General features: G+C 41.9%; 1 protein-coding gene and 1 long non-coding RNA gene across 10 annotated transcripts in view; one reads left to right on the top strand and one right to left on the bottom strand.

Annotated features, from left to right (window-relative positions):
- Positions 1–15,755: 15,755 nt before the first annotated feature.
- Positions 15,756–25,291, bottom strand: part of LOC147011264 (RIMS-binding protein 2-like) — a 206,291-nt gene continuing 196,755 nt past the window's right edge. For 7 of the 8 annotated variants that reach the window (XM_085858924.1, XM_085858928.1, XM_085858929.1 and 4 more), the window contains 3 exons: positions 18,670–18,741; positions 18,144–18,266; positions 15,756–17,933 (listed from right to left, as the gene is read on the bottom strand). In XM_085858924.1, the coding sequence (XP_085715050.1) occupies positions 17,739–17,933; positions 18,144–18,266; positions 18,670–18,741 (390 nt within the window). In that variant the 3' untranslated portion in view covers positions 15,756–17,738. The remainder of the gene's footprint in view (positions 17,934–18,143; positions 18,267–18,669; positions 18,742–25,291) is intronic. The other variant, XM_085858926.1, reaches the window with a different exon arrangement.
- On the top strand, positions 18,737–21,126 carry LOC147011265 (uncharacterized). 2 transcript variants are annotated; one of them, XR_015052232.1, is made up of 3 exons: positions 18,737–18,966; positions 20,060–20,113; positions 20,214–21,109. It is a non-coding gene; the product is annotated as an uncharacterized LOC147011265 (long non-coding RNA). The 2 variants fall into 2 exon arrangements; XR_015052231.1 differs by lacking the exon at positions 18,737–18,966 and adding an exon at positions 19,293–19,334 and having other exon boundaries at positions 20,214–21,126.

The following is a 25,291-nucleotide window of genomic DNA, read 5'->3' on the forward strand; positions in this document are numbered from 1 at the left end:
GCTGAGCCGTATCCATCGCTCGAGCCTGATCGACTACCTTTTCAAGAGTGGGTTGCGCTTTCTCTAGTAAGCGTTGCCGTATGTGGGCTGATCTAAGTCCTTGGATAAATGCCTCCCGGGTCGCTTCATTTCGGTGTTCCTCGGCGTTTACGGTCCGGAAGCCGCAGTCTTTTCCCAGCTGTTTCAGAGCTTGCAGGAACTGATCGATTGTCTCCCCGGCTGCTTGCCTGCGTGTGTTGAGAAGATGTCGTATGTATACCTCGTTCTTGCGCTTCACGTAGAGCGCCTGCAGCACGTCGATCGCTGCTTCGTAGGTGTCACACTCCGAGAAGAGCCTGTATACGCCGAGCGAGACATGATTCACGAGGGCGGCCAATTTGTCAGCTCCCTCTTCGATGATGGTCAGATAGTGTGAGAAGGAACGGAACCAATGCGACCATTTCATTTCTGAGTCAGTCGCGTTTGGGTCTGCGTCGAACCTCTCTGGTTTGTAGATCTTGTCCATCGTTGGTTGAGAGAGCCGAGAAAACCAAATGGAATAAATTGAAATGAAGACGAGAGAAGAACCTTCAGAGTGTAGGCTTTATTCCATTTGATTGGAGCCGCTTCTACGGGCACACCAGGAAATACAGACGCAGCATGGAGTACATAAGCAGTAAGGTATACACGCGCAACTAATCACCGCAAAATAAATCAGTATTATATATCAATCAGTATTCTCACCATTCAATGAGCACCAAGTGAGCCGCCGACATAAAAGGACAATGCCCCTGGGACAATCCCCCCGACCGAGCCGAGCCTCAGCTTTATCTCTTCTGTGCTCGAGCCGGGCAACATGTGATCACACGTCACGACCTTCAATTCACCACAGTAATGTGTGTGTTTTGTAATGTAATGTAATGTGTGTGTTTTGTAATGTAATGTCATGTCGTGTAATGTAATGTGTGCGTTTTGTAATGTAATGTAATGTGTGTGTTTTGTAATGTAATGTAATGTGTGTGTTTTGTAATGTCATGTAATGTGTGTGTTTTGTAATGTCATGTAATGTGTGTGTTTTGTAACGTTATGTAATGTGTCTGTTTTTTGTAATGTACTGTAATGTAATGCAAGTGTGTTTTGTAATGTAATGTAATGGAATATGTCTGTTTGTAATGCAAGTGTGTTTTGTAATGTCATGTAAGTGTGTTTTGTAATGTAATGTAATGTGTGTGTGTTTTGTAATGTAATGTCATGTCATGTAATGTAATGTGTGCGTTTTGTAATGTAATGTAATGTGTGTGTTTTGTAATGTAATGTAATGTGTGTGTTTTGTAATGTAATGTGTGTGTTTTGTAATGTAATGTCATGTCATGTAATGTAATGTGTGCGTTTTGTAATGTAATGTAATGTGTGTGTTTTGTAATGTAATGTAATGTGTGTGTTTTGTAATGTAATGTGTGTGTTTTGTAATGTAATGTCATGTCATGTAATGTAATGTGTGCGTTTTGTCATGTAATGTAATGTGTGCGTTTTGTCATGTAATGTAATGTGTGTGTTTTGTAATGTAATGTCATGTAATGTAATGTAATGTGTGTTTTGTAAAGTAATGTGTGTGTTTTGTAATGTCATGTAGTGTAATGTGTGTTTTGTAATGTCATGTAGTGTAATGTGTGTTTTGTAATGTAATGTAATGTGTGTGTTTTGTAATGTAATGTAATGTGTGTGTTTTGTAATGTAATGTAATGTGTGTGTTTTGTAATGTAATGTAATGTGTGTGTTTTGTAATGTCATGTAATGTAATGTGTGTGTTTTGTAATGTCATGTAATGTAATGTGTGTGTTTTGTAATGTCATGTAATGTAATGTAATGTGTGTTTTGTAATGTAATGTAATGTGTGTGTTTTGTAATGTCATGTAATGTAATGTAATGTGTGTTTTGTAATGTAATGTAATGTGTGTGTTTTGTAATGTCATGTAATGTAATGTGTGTGTTTTGTAATGTCATGTAATGTAATGTAATGTGTGTTTTGTAATGTAATGTAATGTGTGTGTTTTGTAATGTCATGTAATGTAATGTAATGTGTGTTTTGTAATGTAATGTAATGTGTGTGTTTTGTAATGTCATGTCATGTAATGTAATGTGTGCGTTTTGTAATGTAATGTAATGTGTGCGTTTTGTAATGTAATGTAATGTGTGTGTTTTGTAATGTAATGTAATGTGTGTGTTTTGTAATGTAATGTGTGTGTTTTGTAATGTAATGTCATGTCATGTAATGTAATGTGTGCGTTTTGTCATGTAATGTAATGTGTGCGTTTTGTCATGTAATGTAATGTGTGTGTTTTGTAATGTAATGTCATGTAATGTAATGTAATGTGTGTTTTGTAAAGTAATGTGTGTGTTTTGTAATGTCATGTAGTGTAATGTGTGTTTTGTAATGTCATGTAGTGTAATGTGTGTTTTGTAATGTAATGTAATGTGTGTGTTTTGTAATGTAATGTAATGTGTGTGTTTTGTAATGTAATGTAATGTGTGTGTTTTGTAATGTAATGTAATGTGTGTGTTTTGTAATGTCATGTAATGTAATGTGTGTGTTTTGTAATGTCATGTAATGTAATGTGTGTGTTTTGTAATGTCATGTAATGTAATGTAATGTGTGTTTTGTAATGTAATGTAATGTGTGTGTTTTGTAATGTCATGTAATGTAATGTAATGTGTGTTTTGTAATGTAATGTAATGTGTGTGTTTTGTAATGTCATGTAATGTAATGTGTGTGTTTTGTAATGTCATGTAATGTAATGTAATGTGTGTTTTGTAATGTAATGTAATGTGTGTGTTTTGTAATGTCATGTAATGTAATGTAATGTGTGTTTTGTAATGTAATGTAATGTGTGTGTTTTGTAATGTCATGTCATGTAATGTAATGTGTGCGTTTTGTAATGTAATGTAATGTGTGCGTTTTGTAATGTAATGTAATGTGTGTGTTTTGTAATGTCATGTAATGTGTGTGTTTTGTAATGTAATGTGTGTGTTTTGTAATGTAATGTGTGTGTTTTGTAATGTAATGTGTGTGTGTTTTGTAATGTAATGTGTGCGTTTTGTCATGTAATGTAATGTGTGCGTTTTGTCATGTAATGTAATGTGTGCGTTTTGTCATGTAATGTAATGTGTGTGTTTTGTAATGTAATGTGTGTGTTATGTAATGTCATGTAATGTAATGTAATGTGTGCATTTTGTAATGTAATGTGTGTTTTGTAATGTAATGTGTGTGTTTTGTAATGTCATGCAATGTAATGTGTGTTTTGTAATGTAATGTAATGTGTGTGTTTTGTAATGTCATGTAATGTAATGTGTGTTTTGTAATGTAATGTAATGTGTGTGTTTTGTAATGTCATGTCATGTAATGTAATGTGTGCGTTTTGTAATGTAATGTAATGTGTGCGTTTTGTAATGTAATGTAATGTGTGTGTTTTGTAATGTAATGTAATGTGTGTGTTTTGTAATGTCATGTAATGTTATGTAATGTGTGTGTTTTGTAATGTCATGTCATGTCATGTAATGTGTGCGTTTTGTAATGTAATGTAATGTGTGTGTTTTGTAATGTAATGTAATGTGTGTTTTGTAATGTAATGTGTGCGTTTTGTAATGTAATGTAATATGTCTGTTTTGTAATGCAAGTGTGTTTTGTAATGTAATGTGTGTGTTTTGTAATGTAATGTCATGTCATGTAATGTAATGTGTGCATTTTGTAATGTAATGTGTGTGTTTTGTAATGTAATGTAATGTGTGCGTTTTGTAATGTAATGTAATGTGTGTGTTTTGTAATGTCATGTAATGTAATGTGTGTTTTGTAATGTAATGTAATGTGTGTGTTTTGTAATGTAATGTCATGTCATGTAATGTAATGTGTGCGTTTTGTAATGTCATGTAATGTAATGTGTGCGTTTTGTAATGTAATGTAATGTGTGTGTTTTGTAATGTAATGTGTGTGTTTTGTAATGTCATGTAATGTGTGTGTTTTGTAATGTCATGTAATGTTATGTAATGTGTGTGTTTTGTAATGTCATGTCATGTCATGTAATGTAATGTGTGTGTTTTGTAATGTCATGTAATGTTATGTAATGTGTGTGTTTTGTAATGTCATGTCATGTCATGTAATGTAATGTGTGTGTTTTGTAATGTAATGTGTGTGTTTTGTAATGTAATGTAATGTGTGTTTTGTAATGTAATGTAATGTGTGTTTTGTAATGTAATGTAATGTGTGTGTTTTGTAATGTAATGTAATGTGTGCGTTTTGTAATGTAATGTGTGTGTTTTGTAATGTAATGTCATATCATGTAATGTAATGTGTGCGTTTTGTAATGTAATGTAATGTAATGTGTGTGTTTTGTAATGTAATGTAATGTGTGCGTTTTGTCATGTAATGTAATGTGTGTGTTTTGTAATGTAATGTAATGTGTGTGTTTTGTAATGTAATGTGTGTGTTTTGTAATGTAATGTAATGTGTGTGTTTTGTAATGTAATGTCATGTAATGTAATGTAATGTAATGTGTGTTTTGTAATGTCATGTAATGTGTGTGTTTTGTAATGTCATGTCAGGTTATGTAATGTGTCTGTTTTGTAATGTGTGTTTTTTGTAATGTACTGTAATGTAATGCAAGTGTGTTTTGTAATGTAATGTAATATGTCTGTTTTGTAATGCAAGTGTGTTTTGTAATGTAATGTAATGTGTGTGTTTTGTAATGTAATGTCATGTCATGTAATGTAATGTGTGCGTTTTGTAATGTAATGTAATGTGTGTGTTTTGTAATGTTATGTAATGTGTGTGTTTTGTAATGTAATGTCATGTCATGTAATGTAATGTGTGCGTTTTGTAATGTAATGTAATGTGTGTTTTGTAATGTAATGTGTGTGTTATGTAATGTGATGTGTGTGTGTGTTTTGTAATGTAATGTAATGTGTGTTTTGTAAGGTTATGTAATGTCTCTGTTTTGTAATGTGTTTTTTGTAATGTACTGTAATGTAATGCAAGTGTGTTTTGTAATGTAATGTAATATGTCTGTTTTGTAATGCAAATGTGTTTTGTAATGTCATGTAAGTGTGTTTTGTAATGTAATGTGTGTGTTTTGTAATGTACTGTAATGTAATGTGTCTGTTTTGTAATGTAACGTGTGTTTTGTAATGTAACGTGTATATATAATGGGGCAAGTGTATGTGGGTATGTACATCCGTTCTTCACCCATTGGTTGGACAGCTGACCTGACATCACCCATAATTGTAACCTGAAGTACCCAGAGGACCTAAATGACATTGAGGACCCAAACAATCCTGAATACCCTAAAGACCTAAAATATTCAAAGATCCTTAAGAACCACAAAATACCGAAAGGACCTTAAATACCCCGAAGACACAAATTACCCCAAAAACCTAAAGACCCAGAATACCCCAAAGACTAAAAAAACCCAGAAGACCCATGATGATCCCAAACACCTCAAAGATCCAGAAGACCCAAAATACCCAGGGGATCCAAATGAACTGAGGACACAAAGGAACCAAAATAACCAGAGGACACAAAAGACCCAGGGGATCCAAAAGACCCCAAGGAACTAACAGACCATGAGGACCCAAGTACCTAGAGAACCCAAAATACTGTTATGTTTGTGAGGTAGATGGAGGAACTTCATAGTAAATGTAGGGTTGTATAGAGTACCATGGTCCTTGGACAAGCAGGAGACATCTCGTTGTAAATTAAGTCGGGAAAACTGTCAGCTTAAGATTGTTATGTGTCAAGCTCAGCTTATAAACAAACAAAAAAAGAATTGGGAATCTGAATTTTGAAATGATCACCTCTCTACCATGGAGGAAGAGGGGGTTGCAGTGATCGAAGTACAAATTTTATAGTTAATTGGTGGCTGGCGGAAAGAACGCTTGGAAATTTAAGGGGATTTTTTTTTTCTTGAGGAGATTTAATGTGAGTGGGAAGAAAGCCACTGTACAAAATAGTGGACGTGCACAAGATGGTGTTTCGGCTGGAAGATAGTCAGGATGAAGGAAGCGAGCCAGGGGTAGAGTTGTTCAAGGACTATCGGATAAAAGTTGTGATAACGTTATAATTCATCTATAACCTGCCCTTATCTAGGGAGCTCGGGATACGGGTTTCGCAGGGGGGCCCGAGCAAAATAAGCCTTTGGCCTGGACAACATGCATACAAGACACGGAGTACTTGGTGGTGACTCATGGACGAGAGGAAAGGTGTGGAAAAGGCACGAATGCGGCTCGTGACAAGACGATGTCGCCGGATTCGAGCGCCCAGCCCGAGCATGCAGCCTGGCAAAATGGCGGCGACGTCCTCCTATCGGCCCAGCACAAGCATACAGCCTCAGTGCGTCCAGCCCCTGTGAGGTCGACGGCACAAGAGAGTGAGCTCTATGGTGTGTTCCAGCTGGTTTTTCACAAGGTCCAGTATGCAAATCCAGGCCTGGCCTGTACACCAGATTAGGCCAAATCTGGGTGTTGGACTCTGCAGGTGGATCGATTGAATGAAAATACGTGGTCGAGTTGTGCAGGGAGTAAGGACAGTCAGAGGCTTTGTGGTTGGATTCAGGATGAACCTGGGGATGACCTGCATGCTGGATCCATGGCCAAGGAGGAACAGCTGGTCAAGTGACTCCTCATAAAGCAGAGCGCAGACAGGAAAAGCAGTTGGTCTTGCCTTTCGGGGCGGGCTTTCCGGACCACTTCCGGGGACACGTGATTGGTCCATGGTCCGGGTTTGCAGCAGCTCTCCGCCAATGGGTTGCTGGCACGTCTTGTTGACTGGCTCTGTCAGGGTGCTGGGTGGGGGCTGGTTACGAGGGGGGAAGGAAAAAGAAGGCGCCTCTCGGTACACCACCACTGTATGAACACTGGACCGCCTGCTACACCTTTCGACACACATTTAACGTCCGATTACCAAACAACCTGGCTAAACATGCATTTAAGGGGGGATCTGGGCTAATCCTATATTTAATAACCCACTAAGGGCCCATTTCCGCAACACTACCCCCACCTTTCTCCCAAGGCTCTCCCGAGCTTTCATTTGGGGCAGCCCATGGTCATGGCCCTGTCTAACGTACAGCAAAAATCTCCCATTTACTCTAACCCACAATATTGGAAGCACTTAACTACAACAACCAAAGTATCACAGTAAGATTGGCATGTCCCTATCCTCGTGTGTCGGATCACCAATCTAACAAACACATTCACACTCTATGGACAATAATTAACATTCTAATTATGGATTTGTACGGGAGGGCATTCAATTTTACTTTTAACAACAATATTTGCATAGGAGCAGGACATTCAAAGGTTCAAAGTTCCCTAACGTGTTCGTTCCTTCATTTCCCCTCGTGGCAGTATTGTCTATTCACCCCTGAGGGTTTCCTCACTTCGTGGCCCTATTGGCCTCTCACCAGGTGAGTTGTCGGCCCAGTGGCCTAATCTCACAGAGTTCTTTGGCCCACTGAGCCCACAAAATGGCATGAATCTTCGGCCGCAACGGCCCACAAAAGCACTTTGGCCTCAATGGCCCACAAAAATGCTTCGGCCCATATGGCCCACAAAATGACCGGCCCACAAAATGATTTCTCGGCCGCAATGGCCTACTCACGAGCAGCAGCAGGCAACAAGCCCTGCATTGGACAGCAGGTGGCACAGCAATGGTGGCACGGTGATATCGATGGTAAGCAAATGCAGTTTGGAGGCGTTCTTGAGGGCGGAAGTGGGTGTGATGACTTCAGACCAGGTGAGATGGAGAGTACCATTAACATTCCTTGCATGACTTGTTTTGGCAGGATTTGTTTTGGTATGGTCTTCTTAATAAATTCTTTCACTTTTTAGCAGACAGGATTGTGTGTTTCTTAATCAAATGTTATCTTCGTGGGTGTGTGCTCATGACATACTGTTGGCCTCTCTGGCACTTGGAGAGGGTGGCCTCTCTAGCACTTGGAGAGGGTGACCTCGCCTGGCCCTTGTTAACAAATTTTCCCATCAACACTACTCGTACCAGGTGTCACACATGAATGGTGCGGAGGAGAGTTCATCGAACCTAACCATTTACTTTTAGCTCTAAACAATGAAACAAAACCTGCTATGGCGAGAATGATCCTAATGACCAATTTTCCCAACCTGGCACACTGTCCCATTCTTTTAAAACTGGGCAAAGCCCTTATTTGTCTTTTTTCATTTGGTGGTGCCAGGCATAACTCACTGGCTGGGGAGTGTGACGACTACTAGGCCTCTTTGCCTGCTTCCAATAGGGGGTGGGGGACACCCAGCAACCTTGGGGTTCACCTGAGCGTGCTTCTGGCGCTCCTAAATAAGGGGTGGCTCTCCTAGCACTAAAACCTACTGTGCTCTCCTGGCATCTCTGGCAGCCTTCACCTGCCAGGAGCCGCCAAAGCCCTGGTGCCCTCTCTCCTGACTCACCAACTTCCAATACCATGTCACACTCCCAGCCAGTACCACCATACCTTGGCCTGCACCTACCCCTAGCAGTCCGCCTGCATGATGGAACAGCAGCCAGAATCTATGTCAAATCCTCTAAGTCCCCGTAACCTACACTAACTTGGCTAGGAGACTCCTAACGACAGGGTACGTTGTTCGCACTCACTCTCAAAATTCGCACAATCATGCCATTCACTCCCAAACACATAAGTCATTCATTCTACAGTGCCACACACCCAGTCCACAACACCTTTCACTTTTATGTTAAAACAAAAACACACCAGTCCTTCGGATCCCACTTGGTCATCAAATTTAACTGATACACTTTTTTTTAATTAAACCCCAATCAATTTGGCACTACGTCCATCGTCCGCTGGCCTCCTCCATACTGCCCCAATCGTTTATTTCCAACAATTTAAACAAAATATCAAAATCTCTTCACCAGCCGCATGGAACCTCTGCATGGTTCTTACCAGGCATTTCAGTCTTTCCTCAAACAAGCCACTCTTTGTCATCCACTTGTTTCAGGTGTGTTTTACGCTCCGCCTATGATGTCTCCACTGTTTTTTTTATAATCACCCAAATCCACTCGTGCCACTCTTATCCCTTCTGTCAGTCTCTCAATTTGCAATCACTCTCGATATAATTTTCAATCAAAATTTTTACATCCCAATATGGCCTGCTTCTTTGGCTCATTGGAAGGGGAATGAGGGAAATAATCCCTCATTACCCATTACATGACCCCGCCGTCTTTCCGCCATGGCTCAAAGGGGGTCACGTCTCAATTGGGGCTGTGATCCACCCCCTCCTCTTCTCCAGGGTTCGCGGAAGTCAGGTAAACCCCAATCGGGGGTGCGGCCTCCCTCTCTTCTCTCTAACTCCCTGAATACAGATAATACAGATACAGATACAGAAGGAAAAAGAAGGTGCCTCTCGGTACACCACCACTGTATGAACACTGGACCGCCTGCTACACCTTCTGACAACATTTAACGTCCGATTACCAAACAACCTGGCTAAACATGCATTTAAGGGGGGATCTGGGCTAATCCTATATTTAATGACCCACTAAGGGCCCATTTCCACAACAATATTTCCAAGACTGGAGAAGATAAAATAGTTAGGTTTCTTCTTCTTCCAAAATAAAATAAAAAAATAAAAAGATGGCCACCAGACCCTGCTATTGATAAAGTTGAAATTTTAAAGGTACATTCCCCTTGACGACCAGATTATACTTTTAAAGTATGGCTGCCACAACACGTGACATAATTATCACAAAAAAAATTATATGTCAATGGACACCTACTATGGTGAAGATGTTGCATCAATCAGACTAACGGTTGCCAAGAAAATGAATTTATAAGGGAATAAACCTGTGAAACTCACACAGAATAATAATAACAACGATAATAATAATAATCTGAACAATGACAATAGATTTCCTCACCTTCTCGGCTTGGAACCCAAATAATAATAACTATAATCTGTAACAGAGTGCTGTGAGGTGTTGTGATTCCATCTCTGACATTTCCAGTTGTTACTGGAGTTCATCAGGGGTGTGTACTGGCCCCCACACATTTCAGTGCTTGCATGGCCTGGATTCTAGGGAGTATGTCGGAGAGATCATGCTGCGGTGCATCATTTGGGAATGTCAAGAAATCTGACCTTGATTTTGCAGATGATGCAGTCATCTTTGCGGAGACTTTATATATCCTTTTGGGGGCCCTCGAGGTGCTGAATGAGGATTTGAAGCTCCTGGGATTATGGGTTTCTTAGGTCAAAACTAAGATCCAGGCTTTCAATGACATCTTGGATGTTGCTGTCCTGTCTGTACCTGTTTGTGGTGACGATGTTGAGGTCGCGGAGAGATTCACTTACCTTGGCAGTGATATTCATGTCTTTGCTGGCTGTGAGCCAGAGGTCAATAGACGTCTGGGTCGGGCCTGGGGAGTCATGGATTCACTGGATAATGGGGTGGCACTGCCGGGATCTGTGCAGGACGACGAAAGTCCGAGTCTTCAAGTCCTTGGTCCTTCCAGTCTTGCTCTATGGATGTGAGGCTTGGACTGATCAGGGAACTGAGACGTAGACTCAACTCCTTTGGTACTAGGTCTCTTCAGAGAATCCTTGGCTATTGCTGGTTGGACTTTGTGTTCAGCGAGCAGATGCTGAGAGAGATTCAGATGAGGTTTGTTACCTGTATAGTCCATGAACGTCACCTGCGGCTGTATCGACATGTGGCTTGTTTTCCTGATGCTGATCCTGCTCAACCGATTCTCTCAGCGAGAGAGCCTCGTGAGTGGAGGAGGCCAACCACGTGCCTCGCGGTTGCAGCAGGTTGATCGGCATCTCAAGGAGGTGAGGATGGGCCTGGGGAATGACCAGACGGAGGCCCCCAGAGTACCGGTGGAAAGTGGATGTAGCCATTCGCTGCTCTGGTGCATGCTCCCATACCTGAACTGACCTGACACTGTAAAACTGCTGGCAGTGATGATGGGGTATCAAAATGTCCTGCTTTTATACAGCCTTGAGAATTATTGTGGTCAGGGGAGGGGGGCAGATGGGAGCTATACACCTCCCCCTGCTATAATACACACCCCGCTTTCAGTTGCCTAAAATTTCCTCATCCTAAAGGAGACTCCCCCCCCACCCCATTTAGGTACACTGTGATTCTGTCGTGAAGGATTTCCTTGAGGGCTGTTACGTAAACAACCCCTAGGAAATTTTCAAGTCAGGATTTCCATCAGGGTGAGGAAATCCTTAGAAGCCGTTGCTATGCTAGTGTAGATGCATTTTCTCTTACATTTTAGCATAATGGGTTTGAGGGTGACAAAACAAATAATAAATGGATGATAATTAAAATTTGGTATGAAAATATATATATATTAAACCTGAAATGAAAATGCACTCAATGTATCTATTTTAAATAACATAATCATATCTTTCCAGTAAGCCAGATTCAACATTTCTTATTATTTAAATATATATATAAAGGAATTTTTTTATAAAAGGCACCAACAAGTTGGAATGTAGATTTAGGAAAATGTCCAGAAGTATTCACGAAGCCCTAATCACCTCAAGATAATACATCTTCCCAGTCTGGGAGAAGCAGACTGACTTTTAAAACCTGTATACTATAGAAACTTATCTTTAATGTCCATTAGAGTTGACGTTTGACATCATTCTTGCGATCTGTACGTTTTTGGTGCCAGGAAAGAGCATTAACATGTCTGGATTTGAAATATATGTTACAACCATTCAACCAGGTCAGGCTGGGGCTGTCTGAAGGCTGAAGATAAGCTTCACCTGGAGGATGTCAAGACCTGACAAAGTTGGCGCCAGCGTCTGAAGAAAATAAAATACTATGTCTCACTGAAAACTATATAACAACTTAGGATTCTCAATGTATTTGAGTGATCTGGAACAAGTCTTGTATGTCCAGTATCTCCTATGCGCATATTGAAGTTTGTATGTTGAATAAATGTTCTAATTGCACAGAGGGTTCAGAGATTTCTTCGACACTCAGACAGGCAACCAATCAGATTAGAGATAGGGAAAGGTGTCCGTAAGCAGGATGGTGGCGAAGCGATCTACAATCTGGCTTCAGGAAGAGACTGAAGCATGAGTGGAGGCTTTTCTCAAGCACAAGAGAGACAATACATTGTATAGTTGTATGATGTGTTGTTGAAGAACTTTTATGTTTAATTACAACACTATAACTATAAAGAGTGTATACTTGTTAAGAAACCCTCGATTTGGGTAAAACCTGGGTGCACATGGCAAACCGGGAAATCCCAGAGTCGAATGAGGCCCCCCATGTCTCTCAATGACATGGTATTCACGAGTTATGGAATTGAGTGACATACCACATTTAATCTATTTATTACGTACGCAGTTGACTCTTTTTTCCTGGGGAAATTGCCGGTTTCAATTTCTTTGGTATCGAAGTAATCTAAACACAAAGTAATAAATGTTTGCACCATGGGTCCACAGGGTAAACTGGAATGCCCCAGAGTCGAACGAGGCCCCACACATCTCTCTACGATGCGGGATTGACTTGATTGATTGGGGACATCATCAATATCAATTGAACTGGTATCTAAATAAATTGAATATAAAGTAATAATAGGGGGATGGATAGGGAGTGCTCTCGAGTTGAAGGAAGACTTTAAGGAAAAAGTAAGGAATATTTGAATGCACGATCCTCAAATCAAGGATGTCAAGAGGAAACTTGAGGGAATATTGAAGTAAATCCTCAAATCTTTCCTTAATCATGCTTTATACCACCAGGCCTCAGGTTTCAGCTCCTACTTCTCAACCCTCAAACCCATCTCGGCACAGTCAAATGAGCCTTGTTCAAAAATAACTCAGATTCAAAATATTTAACAATTATGGCTGACAGACCATGTGTCCGATCAGGTTGTTATTTTAAACCAATATTCCCTATGACTACTAGATCATAATTGTGAAGTTTCACTTAAATTGATGAGCAGTTCAAGAGAAAGAGTATTTTAAATATTTTCACAATCCAACATGGCTGCCAGACCATGTGACCTATTAATTATTTGTGATCACCCTGGTATCCCCAAGGCTTGGTTTCCCCTCAATCTGTCAAGCTGTTCTGCAAAATAAAATTTTATAGGTTTATTCTTCAAAAAAAACAAAAAAAAAAACATAGCTGCCAAACCATGTGACTGATGACATCATAGGTGGGGAACTTTTTGTTCCTCATGGATAGATGATCATACCTGTAAAGTTTTGTCTGAATCTGTTTAGCCGTTTCGGAGAACAAGATTTTTGAAGGATTAAAAAAAAGGCTGCCGAACCGATGACATCATCACATTATTTTTCTGTCAACCAATTTATCCCGAGAATGACCCTCAAAAATTATCAGTGATCGGATATAGTGTTCTATGTGTAAAATTTTGGCTGGGATACCACTTCACCGAGGATGTCATGGTTCACAACTTATTCCCCATGGGGAGTACTTGACATGTGCCAAGTTTCAATTTTTTCCATGCAACAGTATTGGAAATAGAGGTCCAAAGTTTTTCCTTTTTTCTAACATGGCTGCCATACCACGTGACCTATGACATCATAATTAAAGATCTACATGAGTAATCGCACAGATGGTGTCTATCAGACATGTTTACCATGTTTCATGTCTATCAGACAAGCGGTTGCAGAGAAAATGAATTTAAGAGGAAATAATCCCTAAAAATGCAAGCAAAATAATAATTTAGAAAAACGAGAAAGCATCTGAAAAGGCAAAGCCCATCCGCATCCACTTTGTATTCAGATTTCTTATTCTTCTGTATGCTAAACATGACGAAAACAACTAAAATAAATGTAAAAAGATTGAACATTTAAAGCGACATTGACCTTTTGACCTCAAAAGCAGTAGGCTTCAGTGATTCAATATGCAAACCCTGCTCAAATTTAAAGTCAGATGAAAATTGATTTTGTGTACCTTGGCCTTTTGACCTTCTTGACAGATCACAGGTTACACTCAAATTGGGTCATCTTGCATCACCACCATATTTATATGACTGACCGATACAAATTCAGCTAATTCTTAAAATTTCAGGTCAATTGGATGAAAATTGATGATTTTATGTAACCCTGACCTTTTTATAATTTATTTATTTTTTGTATACATTGTCGAGGCTCGTACTCGAGCTAACACACTATGCACAATAAGGGGGGCATGAAACAAGAGGGGTGGGAGAGGGAAGGACAAAACAGTGGGAAACAGTCACATTATGAGATCTGTGGAAGGGAGATGGGTGGGGTGAGGTACACAGGGTAAATAAGATGGATATTACAGGGACTTTCAGGAAGGAAAGCAAAACTTAAATAAATACATTTCAGGAAGGAAAGCAAAACTTTCAGGAAGGAAACTTAAATAAATGCATGTTCCACTTGGTTTTGGTTTTGGGGTTGTTTTTTTTTTGGATGGGGGCAGATTAAAGGTGGTGGTGAACAGCTGTTTTGAAGGCCTGGAGGGAAGATTGGGAATGAAGTGAGTGTGGGAGTTTATTCCAAATGTGGGGAAAAAGAGGAATGAAAGCGTGAAGGTGAGCAGTGATTCGTGATTTTGGTATTTTCACCAGAACAGGGTTTCTGGTGGAACTTGAGGGCCCTGCGGAAATATGGGGGGGGGGGAAATATCGCAGACAGAGCGGGGGGGGCAGAGAGGATAAGGTATAAGACGGAAAGACCACAAACCTGCCTGCCGTGAGAGAGTGAGAGGCCCAAAGACTCAGCCTCATCACAGGAGATGCCATTGATCCTAAATGCCTTGGTTTCCACAGCGTGAAGCCGAGAAAGGTGAGAGGCAGGAGCACCAGCCCAGAGGTGGAGAGCAGTACTCCATCAGGCTGCAGACAAAAGCTTTATGTGTGGTCAGGAGCTCAGGTGGGTTGAAGAAAGACTTTACACGACGGAATATTCCCAGTCGGCGACTGGCTTTGGAGGCCAGGTTGAAAATGTGGCTTTCCCAGGAAAGATCATGACAGATAGACTTTATGACATTTGACCTTATGACCAAATTATTACTTTGTCGTCTTCGTATTCTCATAATTGAGCTTTGTTGAAAATTTGATGACAAAGCTGAAATGGTAATTTCAAATTTTAGGTGAATTGAATGAAAATTGATGATTTTAGGTGATGCTGACCTTTTGACCTTTCAACAAAGTTTTTCATTTGTCTTCTCCATATTCTCATAGAAAAGCTTTGCTGAAAATTTGATAACAAAAGCTCAATTGGTAAAAAAAAAAGTTACAGCCCAGACAGACACACAGGTTCACACACAGAAGTGATTGCAAAACCCCCTTTCCGCTGAGTAGGGGACAGGCTAGTAATCATGTGCAAAGAGAATAGACAGAAGAAAAACAATACCTTACCCAGCCTGAAATGCTTGGTACACCAACAATAGTTAAAAAGGGTGTTATGTTCAGTGTCTGAGAGGAAAAATAATCAATTTGTTAAAAATACAAGGGAACCTAAAACTAATGAAATGAGTAAAAAAGGTGGTGGTGATATACCAAAGCTTTTATCAGGAATTATATTAACAAGTGGGATACTTGGAGAAACCAAGACAATGGAGCAAAGCACACATTACCGCCCATTACCTGTGCACCTATGTATCATGGCCACGCACTGCTACGCCCCCACTATGTCCCGCAATCGCTACATGCTATAACCTCACGAAGACAATTCTCCTCTGCAGCCTCCCTTCACAAACGGAAGACTAGTAAGAGGAAGATCAATCATACAGATTAAAAACACAATAATTGTGTAAAAATATAAAATAGTTTTATTTTGATTACCTCACAGTACACCTTGCCATAAATAACCATAAAAAAAAGATGCAAATGGATGTTTTTAAGGAACACCACAAAACTGCACAAGTGTTGAATTTGAATGACGTGATTAGAACAGGGTCAGACGACTTGCAGTACCAGTGTGGTTAATAGGAACATCTTTCTCCAAAATAGAATCACTTACAGCATATCAAAATTCTTACAAGAATATTTCTCATTGGATAAACATATGAACCCCAAAGGAACAATGTCATCAATTATACAGCAATGGCACTTGATCCACAATGACAAAATGTTTGCATTAGACATACAATGGATGCATCCACCAATACATGTTGTATGTGTGTGTGTATGTATATGTGGAAACTGTATATATAGATAAGGAGCAGCACCGACTGTTATGGTGTGGAATGGAAAATGTTGACCATTTCTATACAGATGTGAGAAACTGGAAGTCATTATTATTATTATTATTATTATTATGTCACAATTTCACTGTTTGGAAACTTTGATGTTGGGGACACGGCAGTTGATGGTTTATGTATATGTTTGAGTTTAAACATTCTTTCACATAGTTCAGCCACATCATGGGACATTTTGTTAATGCCTGTACATACCTGTTTGTTGTGTGAGAAATTGCAATTAAATTGTGTAAACAGCCTGTAAAAATACAAGAAATGTACATAATTTTGTTTCAGCACAGACTCCACCACCATACTCAATCTGAAGCCCCAAACGTGGTCAGTATCTAAGGAGGAGCCGCCGCCTAGCCCGTACCTCAAGAGGAGCCACTGTCTTGCTAAAACGTAACCGATGGTAGGTTGCTGCCTGCAATCTCGATTACGGTTATGGAATATCAAAGTACCATGGAGCTCTTGAAAGCAGTTTCGTACACCAAGCCATGCCACGTACAATGGCACGCGATGTCAAATATACCTCGCAAACAAGCATAACAGGTAACAGGTGCACATGCCATGCTCGTGAAAAACAAGCAACCATCATAATTATTTACAAATAACCTCAAATCTGGATGAATACAATTCGGAATGATTGTGAGTAAACGTATTGATTGCAAGCATTAGTTGACAAACATCATATAATACTTCCCCTCTCCCCTAAATAATGTCACCAACTCGATACACAAATCCGTGAACAGTGATGGGAGAGGGCAGTAATATAACATACGTGTACATTTAAAGGTGGAGTTTTTTGGGGGGATGCAAAACACAGGAAGGCTGATCACGTGACATTCAGTTTAGTCAGTAATACTTAGCTTCCTGTGCGATGCAGCAATCTATCCTTCAGGCTCTGTATTGCAACACGTTATTCCACTTCGGCTTTTATTCCTGTCAAAACATCTGACTCCATGTTATCAATCAACTGCACATGGGTACAAGAAAAGTCAACAATAAGCACGAGTGTGTTAGGGTTAGCTGTTAGGGTAAGCCCTCACAGCTTGCAAATGATTTTCGCTGACATTGGCATCGATCATATGTTATTACTTAATAAGCAACTGGCTATTCAGAGGTAAAATAAGTAGTCTTATGGAGGCAGGGATCCAACAGGAATGCCAGGCCGTCCAAGGTTCTGGCCCAGTACGATGTCGTTCTCATTTCATAGACACCCTCTTCTTTAACTATGAAAGGACGGCTGTCCAAAATGCCTGCCGAGCCCGTATTACAGCTGAATAACAAGAGCGTGCAGGATTACAACATTTCATTTTTTGTCCATTGCCGGGACGAGCTTCAGGGATGAGGGTGAAACATAATCGGACAACGCACAGTTCATGCGCATCGTGGTGAGGCATGTGGCAAAACCCAAATTCTATTCATTGCTCCTTGTTTAGACACAATTACTTGCACAAAGATTTGCCTTTTCAGAACAAATCCTTTTTCCTTCGGGACTCCTTACAGCAATCACTGACTGGCTGTCAGAGTCGGCTCAAGGAGATGACTATGGCAAGCAGAGGCGTGGGGAACTGAGGCGGGGTTCCGCCGCACATCCGTTGGCACTCAGGGTGGGTGTGACCTGCTGACCATGAGCAAGGTGGAATTGGTTGCGGTCATGGGGGATGGAAATAGCCACCGTTTCTGCAGCATCCTTGGGAGGACAATACTCGTCAACACACAAATGTTGCAGAAAATTGTTCTGTTGTGGTAACAAGGAAAGTTCATATTATGTACATTAAGCAAACAGTATTAAATTATCAGTTGGAATAATCAAACAAACAAAGATTTCTCCCCAAAGGAAAATCAAGATGATGTTATAAAGCGAATAGTGTTAACAGATTAACCTACACCAACATTCCATGTGCACGTCGAGTCAGAGATAGAAATACAACGAACGAGAGGCAATTACCTTATCTCCGTTGAGCCACGAATGACCAGCAGTAACGTTCTGACCGAGAGCAAACTGCGTGCCAACAGGAACCTCTTCAAGGAAGTTTGAAGGAACCAGACCTGTGTGACACCCGAGCCGTCCCTACAAAAGTAACAATACAAGGTCACGAGGGTGCAGCGACATTTAATAATCAGGATACTCAAAGAGATCGAAATAGAGTGGTTGTTACTGTGTTTATTAAACAGGAAATTGTTGAGTGACTTTTGTTTTAGGTTTAATGCCAAGACGGGGGCATGTGGCCGGGGGGGTGGGGGGGAGGTGAAATGCTACAGGACGGTGCATATTTATTATCAGTGTCGACCCTGACTTAGCCCCAAACAGGAATATCAGGAAGCAGAAAGATACACACTGGAAAACCTTCATCTAGAATTAAAAAGATAAATAAACATGCGATTTTACATCCACAATAAAATGCAAGCAGGTTGAATAACTCGCTGAACAAATAATCACTTCTGTATGTTGTATTCCAGGGATGATAACTTACAGTATAAAATCCATCTTCATCCAGGACTCCAGATACCATGATTACATCTCCAGCTCTGAAAGCCATTTCTGCCTGTAATAGAGAAAAATAAAGAAGAGAATTTAATATTATGTGTGTATGTTCTGTCTTGTGTGCGTGTGTGCAGGGAAGAGCGACAGCGGGTGTCGATGTGCGCGGGAGGGGAGAGCGACGGCAGGTGTCAGTGCGTGCAGGAGGGGAGAGTGACGGTGGGTGTCGGTGTGCGCGGGAGGGGAGAGCGACGGCAGGTGTCAGTGCGTGCAGGAGGGGAGAGTGACGGTGGGTGTCGGTGTGCATAGGAGGGAGAGCGACGGCTGGTGTTAGTGTGCATGGGAGGGGAGAGTGATGGCATGTGTCAGTGGCGCAGGAGGGGAGAGCGACGGCGGGTGTTGGTGTGCGTGGGAGGGGAGAGCGACGGCGGGTGTCAGTGTGCGTGGGAGGAGAGAGCGATGGCAGGTGTCAGTGCGCGCAGGAGGGGAGAGCGACGGCGGGTGTTGGTGTGCGCAGGAGGGGAGAGCGACGGCAAGTGTCAGTGCACGCAGGAAGGAAGAGCGACGGAGAGTGTCGGTGCGCGAGGGCGGGTGTCGGTGCACGCGGGAGGGGAGAGCGACGGCAGGTGTCAGTGCGTGCAGGAGGGGAGAGTGACGGTGGGTGTCGGTGTGCATAGGAGGGAGAGCGACGGCTGGTGTTGGTGTGCATGGGAGGGGAGAGTGATGGCATGTGTCAGTGGCGCAGGAGGGGAGAGCGACGGCGGGTGTTGGTGTGCGTGGGAGGGGAGAGCGACGGCGGGTGTCAGTGTGCGTGGGAGGAGAGAGCGATGGCAGGTGTCAGTGCGCGCAGGAGGGGAGAGCGACGGCGGGTGTTGGTGTGCGCAGGAGGGGAGAGCGACGGCAAGTGTCAGTGCACGCAGGAAGGAAGAGCGACGGAGAGTGTCGGTGCGCGAGGGCGGGTGTCGGTGCACGCGGGAGGAGAGAGCGACGGCGGGTGTCGGTGCGTGTAGGATGGGGGAGCGACGGTGGGTGTCAGCACATGTGGGAGGGTGACGGCGGGTGTCGATGAACCGTTGGAAAGCATCCGTAAATAAAAATATAAATAAATGAAGAAAAAAAAATGAAACTAAATAAATGAAAAATCAAAAGCAGGTGAGCGACTCAAGACAATGGGGAAGCACAGTTCGTATGCTTATATAATGTGTGAGCATACCCCACTAGTGTGTGTGTGTGTATGTATGTATGTATGTATGTATGTATGTATGTATGTATGTATGTATGTATGTATGTATGTATACACATATACTGTATAATTATACACTCAGTGTACAAAACATTTGGAACACCTTCCAAATGTTTAATTGTACCCCCCCCCCTCCCAGACCAGCCTCAATTTGTCGGGGCAGGGACTCTGCAAGGTATCCAGTGTTCCACAGGTATGTTGGCCTATGGTGACTCCAATTCTTCCCAAAGTTGTGTCAAGTTGGCTGGTAGTGGATTTCTACTCTGAACAGCTCGTTCCATCTCATCCCACAGATACTCAATGGGATTGAGAGCTGGTGACTAGGCAGATCACTGTAGCAAGCAGAATTCACCATCATGTTCGTGGAACCATTCCTGGACAATCCTAGCCTTGTGGCATGGGGCATTATACTGCTGAAGAAATCCATTTCGTAGATGGAAACACTGCTGCCATGAAGGGATGCACCTGATTGGCAATGATGTTCAGATATCATGTGGCATTCAAACAGTGCTCCACTTTTATCAAGGGGCCCAATGTGTGCCATGAAAACACACCCCACACCATCACACGACCACCACAAGTCTGCAATGTTGACACACGGTATGATGGTTGCATGTACTCATGTGGTGTTCTCCATACCCTCGTCCTCCTATCAGCATGGAACAGCAGTAACCGAGATTCATCAGACCAGGCAATGTTTTTCCAATCCTCGAGTGTCTGGTGTCTTTATTCCTCAGCCCACTGCAACTGCAAGTTTTTGTTTTTTGCTGAAAGAAGTGGAACTCTGTATGGTCGTAGACTGCCATACCCCATTTGTGTCGAGGTTACGACGATTTGCACATTCTATTGCACAGGTCTTTTGGCACCAATGTTGTTCTGGACTGTCAGTTGACTAACTAAAACATGTCTGTTGCTCTGCACAATTTGTGTTAGCCTCCTTTGGCCTCTTTCATAAATGAGCCATTTTTGAGCACTCGCCTGCTGTTGGCTGGATGCCGTTTGGGTGGTGGACCATTCTCGATACACGTGGGAAACTGTTGAGCATGAAAAACCCAGCAGCGTTGCAGTTCTTGACACACTCAAACTGGTGCGCCTGACACCTACTACCATACCCCGTTCAAAGGCACTTAAAATATTTTGTCTTTCCCAGTCACCCTCTGAATGGCACACATACACAATCCATTTGACACTTAAGCCACCAATCGTCTCAAGGCTTTAAAATCCTCCTTTAACCTGTCTGCTCCCCTTCATCTACACTGATTGAAATGGATTGAACAGGTGCAATCAATAAGGGATTATAGCTTTGACCTGGATTCACCTGATCAGTCTATTTCATGGAAAGAGCAGGTGTTCCTAATGTTTTGTACAACCGAGTATATTTATACCTCAGTTCATTACTGGGTGTCAAAACATGTTTATCAATTGCGTACCATTTGAACATCAGTTGCATACTGACTATAAGTATGTCTATTAATTACATACTATTGAAATTTACCTTTTAAACCCCTCGACCTGTTAAGACCATTAAGACCCTGAAAGATCCTCAAGACCCCCAAAACCCATTAGACCCTTTAAAACCCAAAAGACCAAGACCTTTAACACCTCCCAGATCATTTAGACCCCTAAGATGCTTAAGACCCCTAAGATGCCCAAGACCCCTTAGAACCAAAAGACCATTGAAGACCCTCAAGACCCCTCAGACCCTTAATACCCTTCAGACCCTTAATACCTTAGAAGACCCAGAAGACCCTTTAAGATGCCCAATACCCTTAATACCCCAAACACCCCTAATATCCACAAGACCTTGAAGAATCTGAAAACCGTTTAGACCCCAAGACCCTTCAGAACACAAAGACCCAAAATACACTTAAGATCCAAATAACTTTTAAGACCCCTCATTCCCCGAAAAACTCTTAAGCCCCTTAATACCCCAAAGACCCATGAAGACCCAAAAGACCCTGAAATACCCCTTAATGCCTCAAGACGCTTTCAACACCAAATACCCACAAGACTCTTAATGCATGTAAAACCCTCAGACCCCTAAAGACCCTCAAGATCCCTATAACCCAAAATACTCCTTTTACCTTTATACCTTTTTGACACTTCAGAGACCTTTAGATCCCTTCACCCTTTAGATTCATGGAACCTTAAGACCTTTACACCCCTTAGACCTTAACAACATCTAGACCCCTTAAACCCTTCAGACAGATTTTAGACAGCTTGGACCCTTGACCATTTAGAAGCTTTGACCACTTGACCTTTTTAGACTTTTTACATGCTTTAGAGATTAGACCCTTTTGACCTAATCAAAACTAACTAATATTGGAACATACCCTTCAGACCTTTAGACCATCTTGAACCTTTAAAGCACACACCACACAAACATCTATAGTCTTCTTACAAAATACAGACCATACTTCTTTTCAGTGAGTACAGTAATGTGCAAACTCGACCCACCCACCCACCCACCCACCCAGGGGGCTGGGTACTCTGCTAGTAGTTAATAAAGACACTTGTCACATACTCTTGGCAAAACACTTTGGAACCAGAAATTACCGATACATCAATTTAGTCACTTAATAGCTTCAGCAAAGATTGTACTCCACTTCAAATTCCCCTTCTGTACCCATATCATTCCACCTGAAAGGAGGTAGGGGTGGAGGTGGGGGGGAGGGGGAGGGGGAGACTGCTAGTTATTAATACAATACAAATCGTAGGAATAAAAAAAAAATTCTGTGCAATAGTAATGAAATTCTCCAGCATGTAAACACATTCCTCAAAAAAAGAAAGAAACGAATAAAAAAAGGTTTTAAGATGGTATTCATGGAATACATACCCTGGGCAGTCTTGAGAAGGACTTGGTGTGAGCACATAGATGTGAACTAATTTTTTGAGTTTATATTTTTTCTCTTTGATCCAATATGGCTGCCAGACCATGTGACTGATGATGTTATCCTTATCATTATAAATTCCCAAAGGAAGAGGCACACCTATGGTCAAAATTTCATGTCAATCACACCAACAATTGCAGAGAAAAATATATTTTCATCCCGACTGGATCAGCGTTTTCTGGTTCCGGTTCTAGAGCGACGGCGGCGGTTCTTCTTCATGGTCTCTGCCGACTTTCTCAAAGATAATTTTTCCGGTCGTTTTCGTCCCGTTTTATTGTCATTTTGTTATGTCTGTGTTTACTGTGTGTTTCTAGTTCAGTCGTGTATTAAACCTCATGAAAACATGACAAAAACAACTACAATTAACACATCGGTTTCCTTGAGGCCTACCCTTCTTCCTGTTTGTGTGTGTGATCATGTTTATTGTATTTTCTCCTTATTACTATCAGTTTTTATTTTGTCCACTTTTCCCTCCACCCTCCTCCTATCCCTCTCAACTATACCCTCTGTGTCATGTCTCAAAATACAAAAAGAAACACATCAAAAATACCTTTTACCTCACATCATACCCCAAGTAACCACGTGACTTTTGTACTGACTCTTCTTCCTCCTTCTGCCGATCTACCGTCTACTAGTTTTGCCAAAACACGTTCACCACACACCTTCACAACTTTTTTCTTCAACTTTCCTTCACCGAATCTTACCTAATCTTTGAAGAAGAAGAAAAAAAAAACATTTTCTTTTAACCTCTCACATTACACCTCCTGTAACCACGTTTCTCGATCCCCTCTTTTTCTTCTTCCTGTAACTTTCGTCGAGCAACCAGCTTCCTTCTGTGTTTGTCGATCCAAATTCACCAACATCAACACGATTTTTCTTCAACCTTTCCTTTTCCGAATCTGACATAATCTTTACCAAACAATAAAAAATAAAATAAAACGGTCTCAATGCTACAACTTCCTTTTTATCACGTGTAGTTCTCGGTATTGTATCATAATTCACTACTCTTTTTCTTCTTCAAAAAGCTGTTTTCAATACGACCTTTCCTTAATCCAGTGTCTAAAAAGTCCCACTGTTGCAATGCTTCTTTTCTTTTCTCCATTCTCTTAATTTTCTTAATTCTCCTTCATTACATCCTTCACGCAATGTCTTTAATGTCATCTCTGACTTAAACATTTTAAACTCACAGTTTGCAATGTATGTTCGTGTTCCATCAATCATCCTTTTCTTCCAACTTCAGTGCCAATTCACGCCACCTCCTTAAATCTACCTCTTCCGAACCTCTCACCTGTTATTCCCCTCTCCTTACCCCTCCCATCTTGCCCCTCATCCTACTTCCACTTTCGGCACCTCTTCACTGTCTTCTGCTTCAGTATCAGCTCCTCCTCTGTTGTCCCAAACTGTGTGGTGTTCTAACATCTTTGGGCTCCATTATAACCGAACAGATATCTCACTCTCTCAATCAGTACACTCATGAACACTCCACAAACATGAACCTTCCTTCCTCTCAGCAACCCCTCAAATCTTGTACCTCCCCCTGCCCGCTCCGTTCTTCACCATACTTCTACCAATTCTCATCCTTCCCCTCTCCCCACCTCTCCCATCGCCCTCCTGCACCTTGGCCAAGCCTGCTCTCATCGTCTCTCCTCCCTCTCAAAGCAACCTTCACACTCTTCCCACTCCAAGCTTCCCTCTCATCTTTCTCCTTCAACTATCCCCTCTCACCCTCTCCCTCCAATCTTCCCCTCACTCCCCCTTCCCATAGTTTCCCCCCTCACATCCACAAAGGTGCCTCCTTCACCCTCCCTCTCTCCTCCATCTCATCACTTCACCTCCTCCAATCTTCAATTGCCCTCAGGTCAGGTCAGGTATGGGAGCATGTGCCAGAACAGCACGTCGCTGCGTCCACTTTCCGCCGGTACTCCAGGGGCCTCCGTCTGGCCATCCCCCAGGCAGATGCCAGGCCCATCCCCATCTCCTTGAGATGATGGTCAACCTGTTGCAACCATGAGGCACGTGGTCGACCCACTGGCCTCCTCCACTCATGAGACTCCCTCGCTGAGAGAATCTGGTGAGCAGGATCAGAGTCAGGAAAACGAGCCACATGTCCATACAGCCGCAACTGATGCTCACGGACTATGCAGGTAACAAATCTCATCCGAGTCTCTCTCAGCAACCGCTCGTTGGACACAAAATCCGACCAGCGATAGCCAAGGATTCTCCGAAGAGACCTGGTACCAAAGGAATTAAGTCTCCATCTCAGATCCTTGGTCAGAGTCCAAGTCTCACACCCATAGAGCAAGACTGGAAGTACCAAGGACCTGAAGACTCGGACTTTCGTCCTACCGCACAGGTACCGGCAGCGCCACACCCCATGATCCAGTGAATCCATGACTCCCCAGGCCCGACCCAGACGTCTATTGACCTCTGACTCGCAGCCAGCAGAGACATGAATATCACTGCCAAGGTAAGTGAATCTC

The sequence above is a fragment of the Eptatretus burgeri genome, chromosome 16, assembly GCF_056783735.1.
Source record: "Eptatretus burgeri isolate ZD-2024b chromosome 16, Ebu_testis_v1, whole genome shotgun sequence".
NCBI classification, from domain to species: Eukaryota; Metazoa; Chordata; class Myxini; order Myxiniformes; family Myxinidae; genus Eptatretus; species Eptatretus burgeri.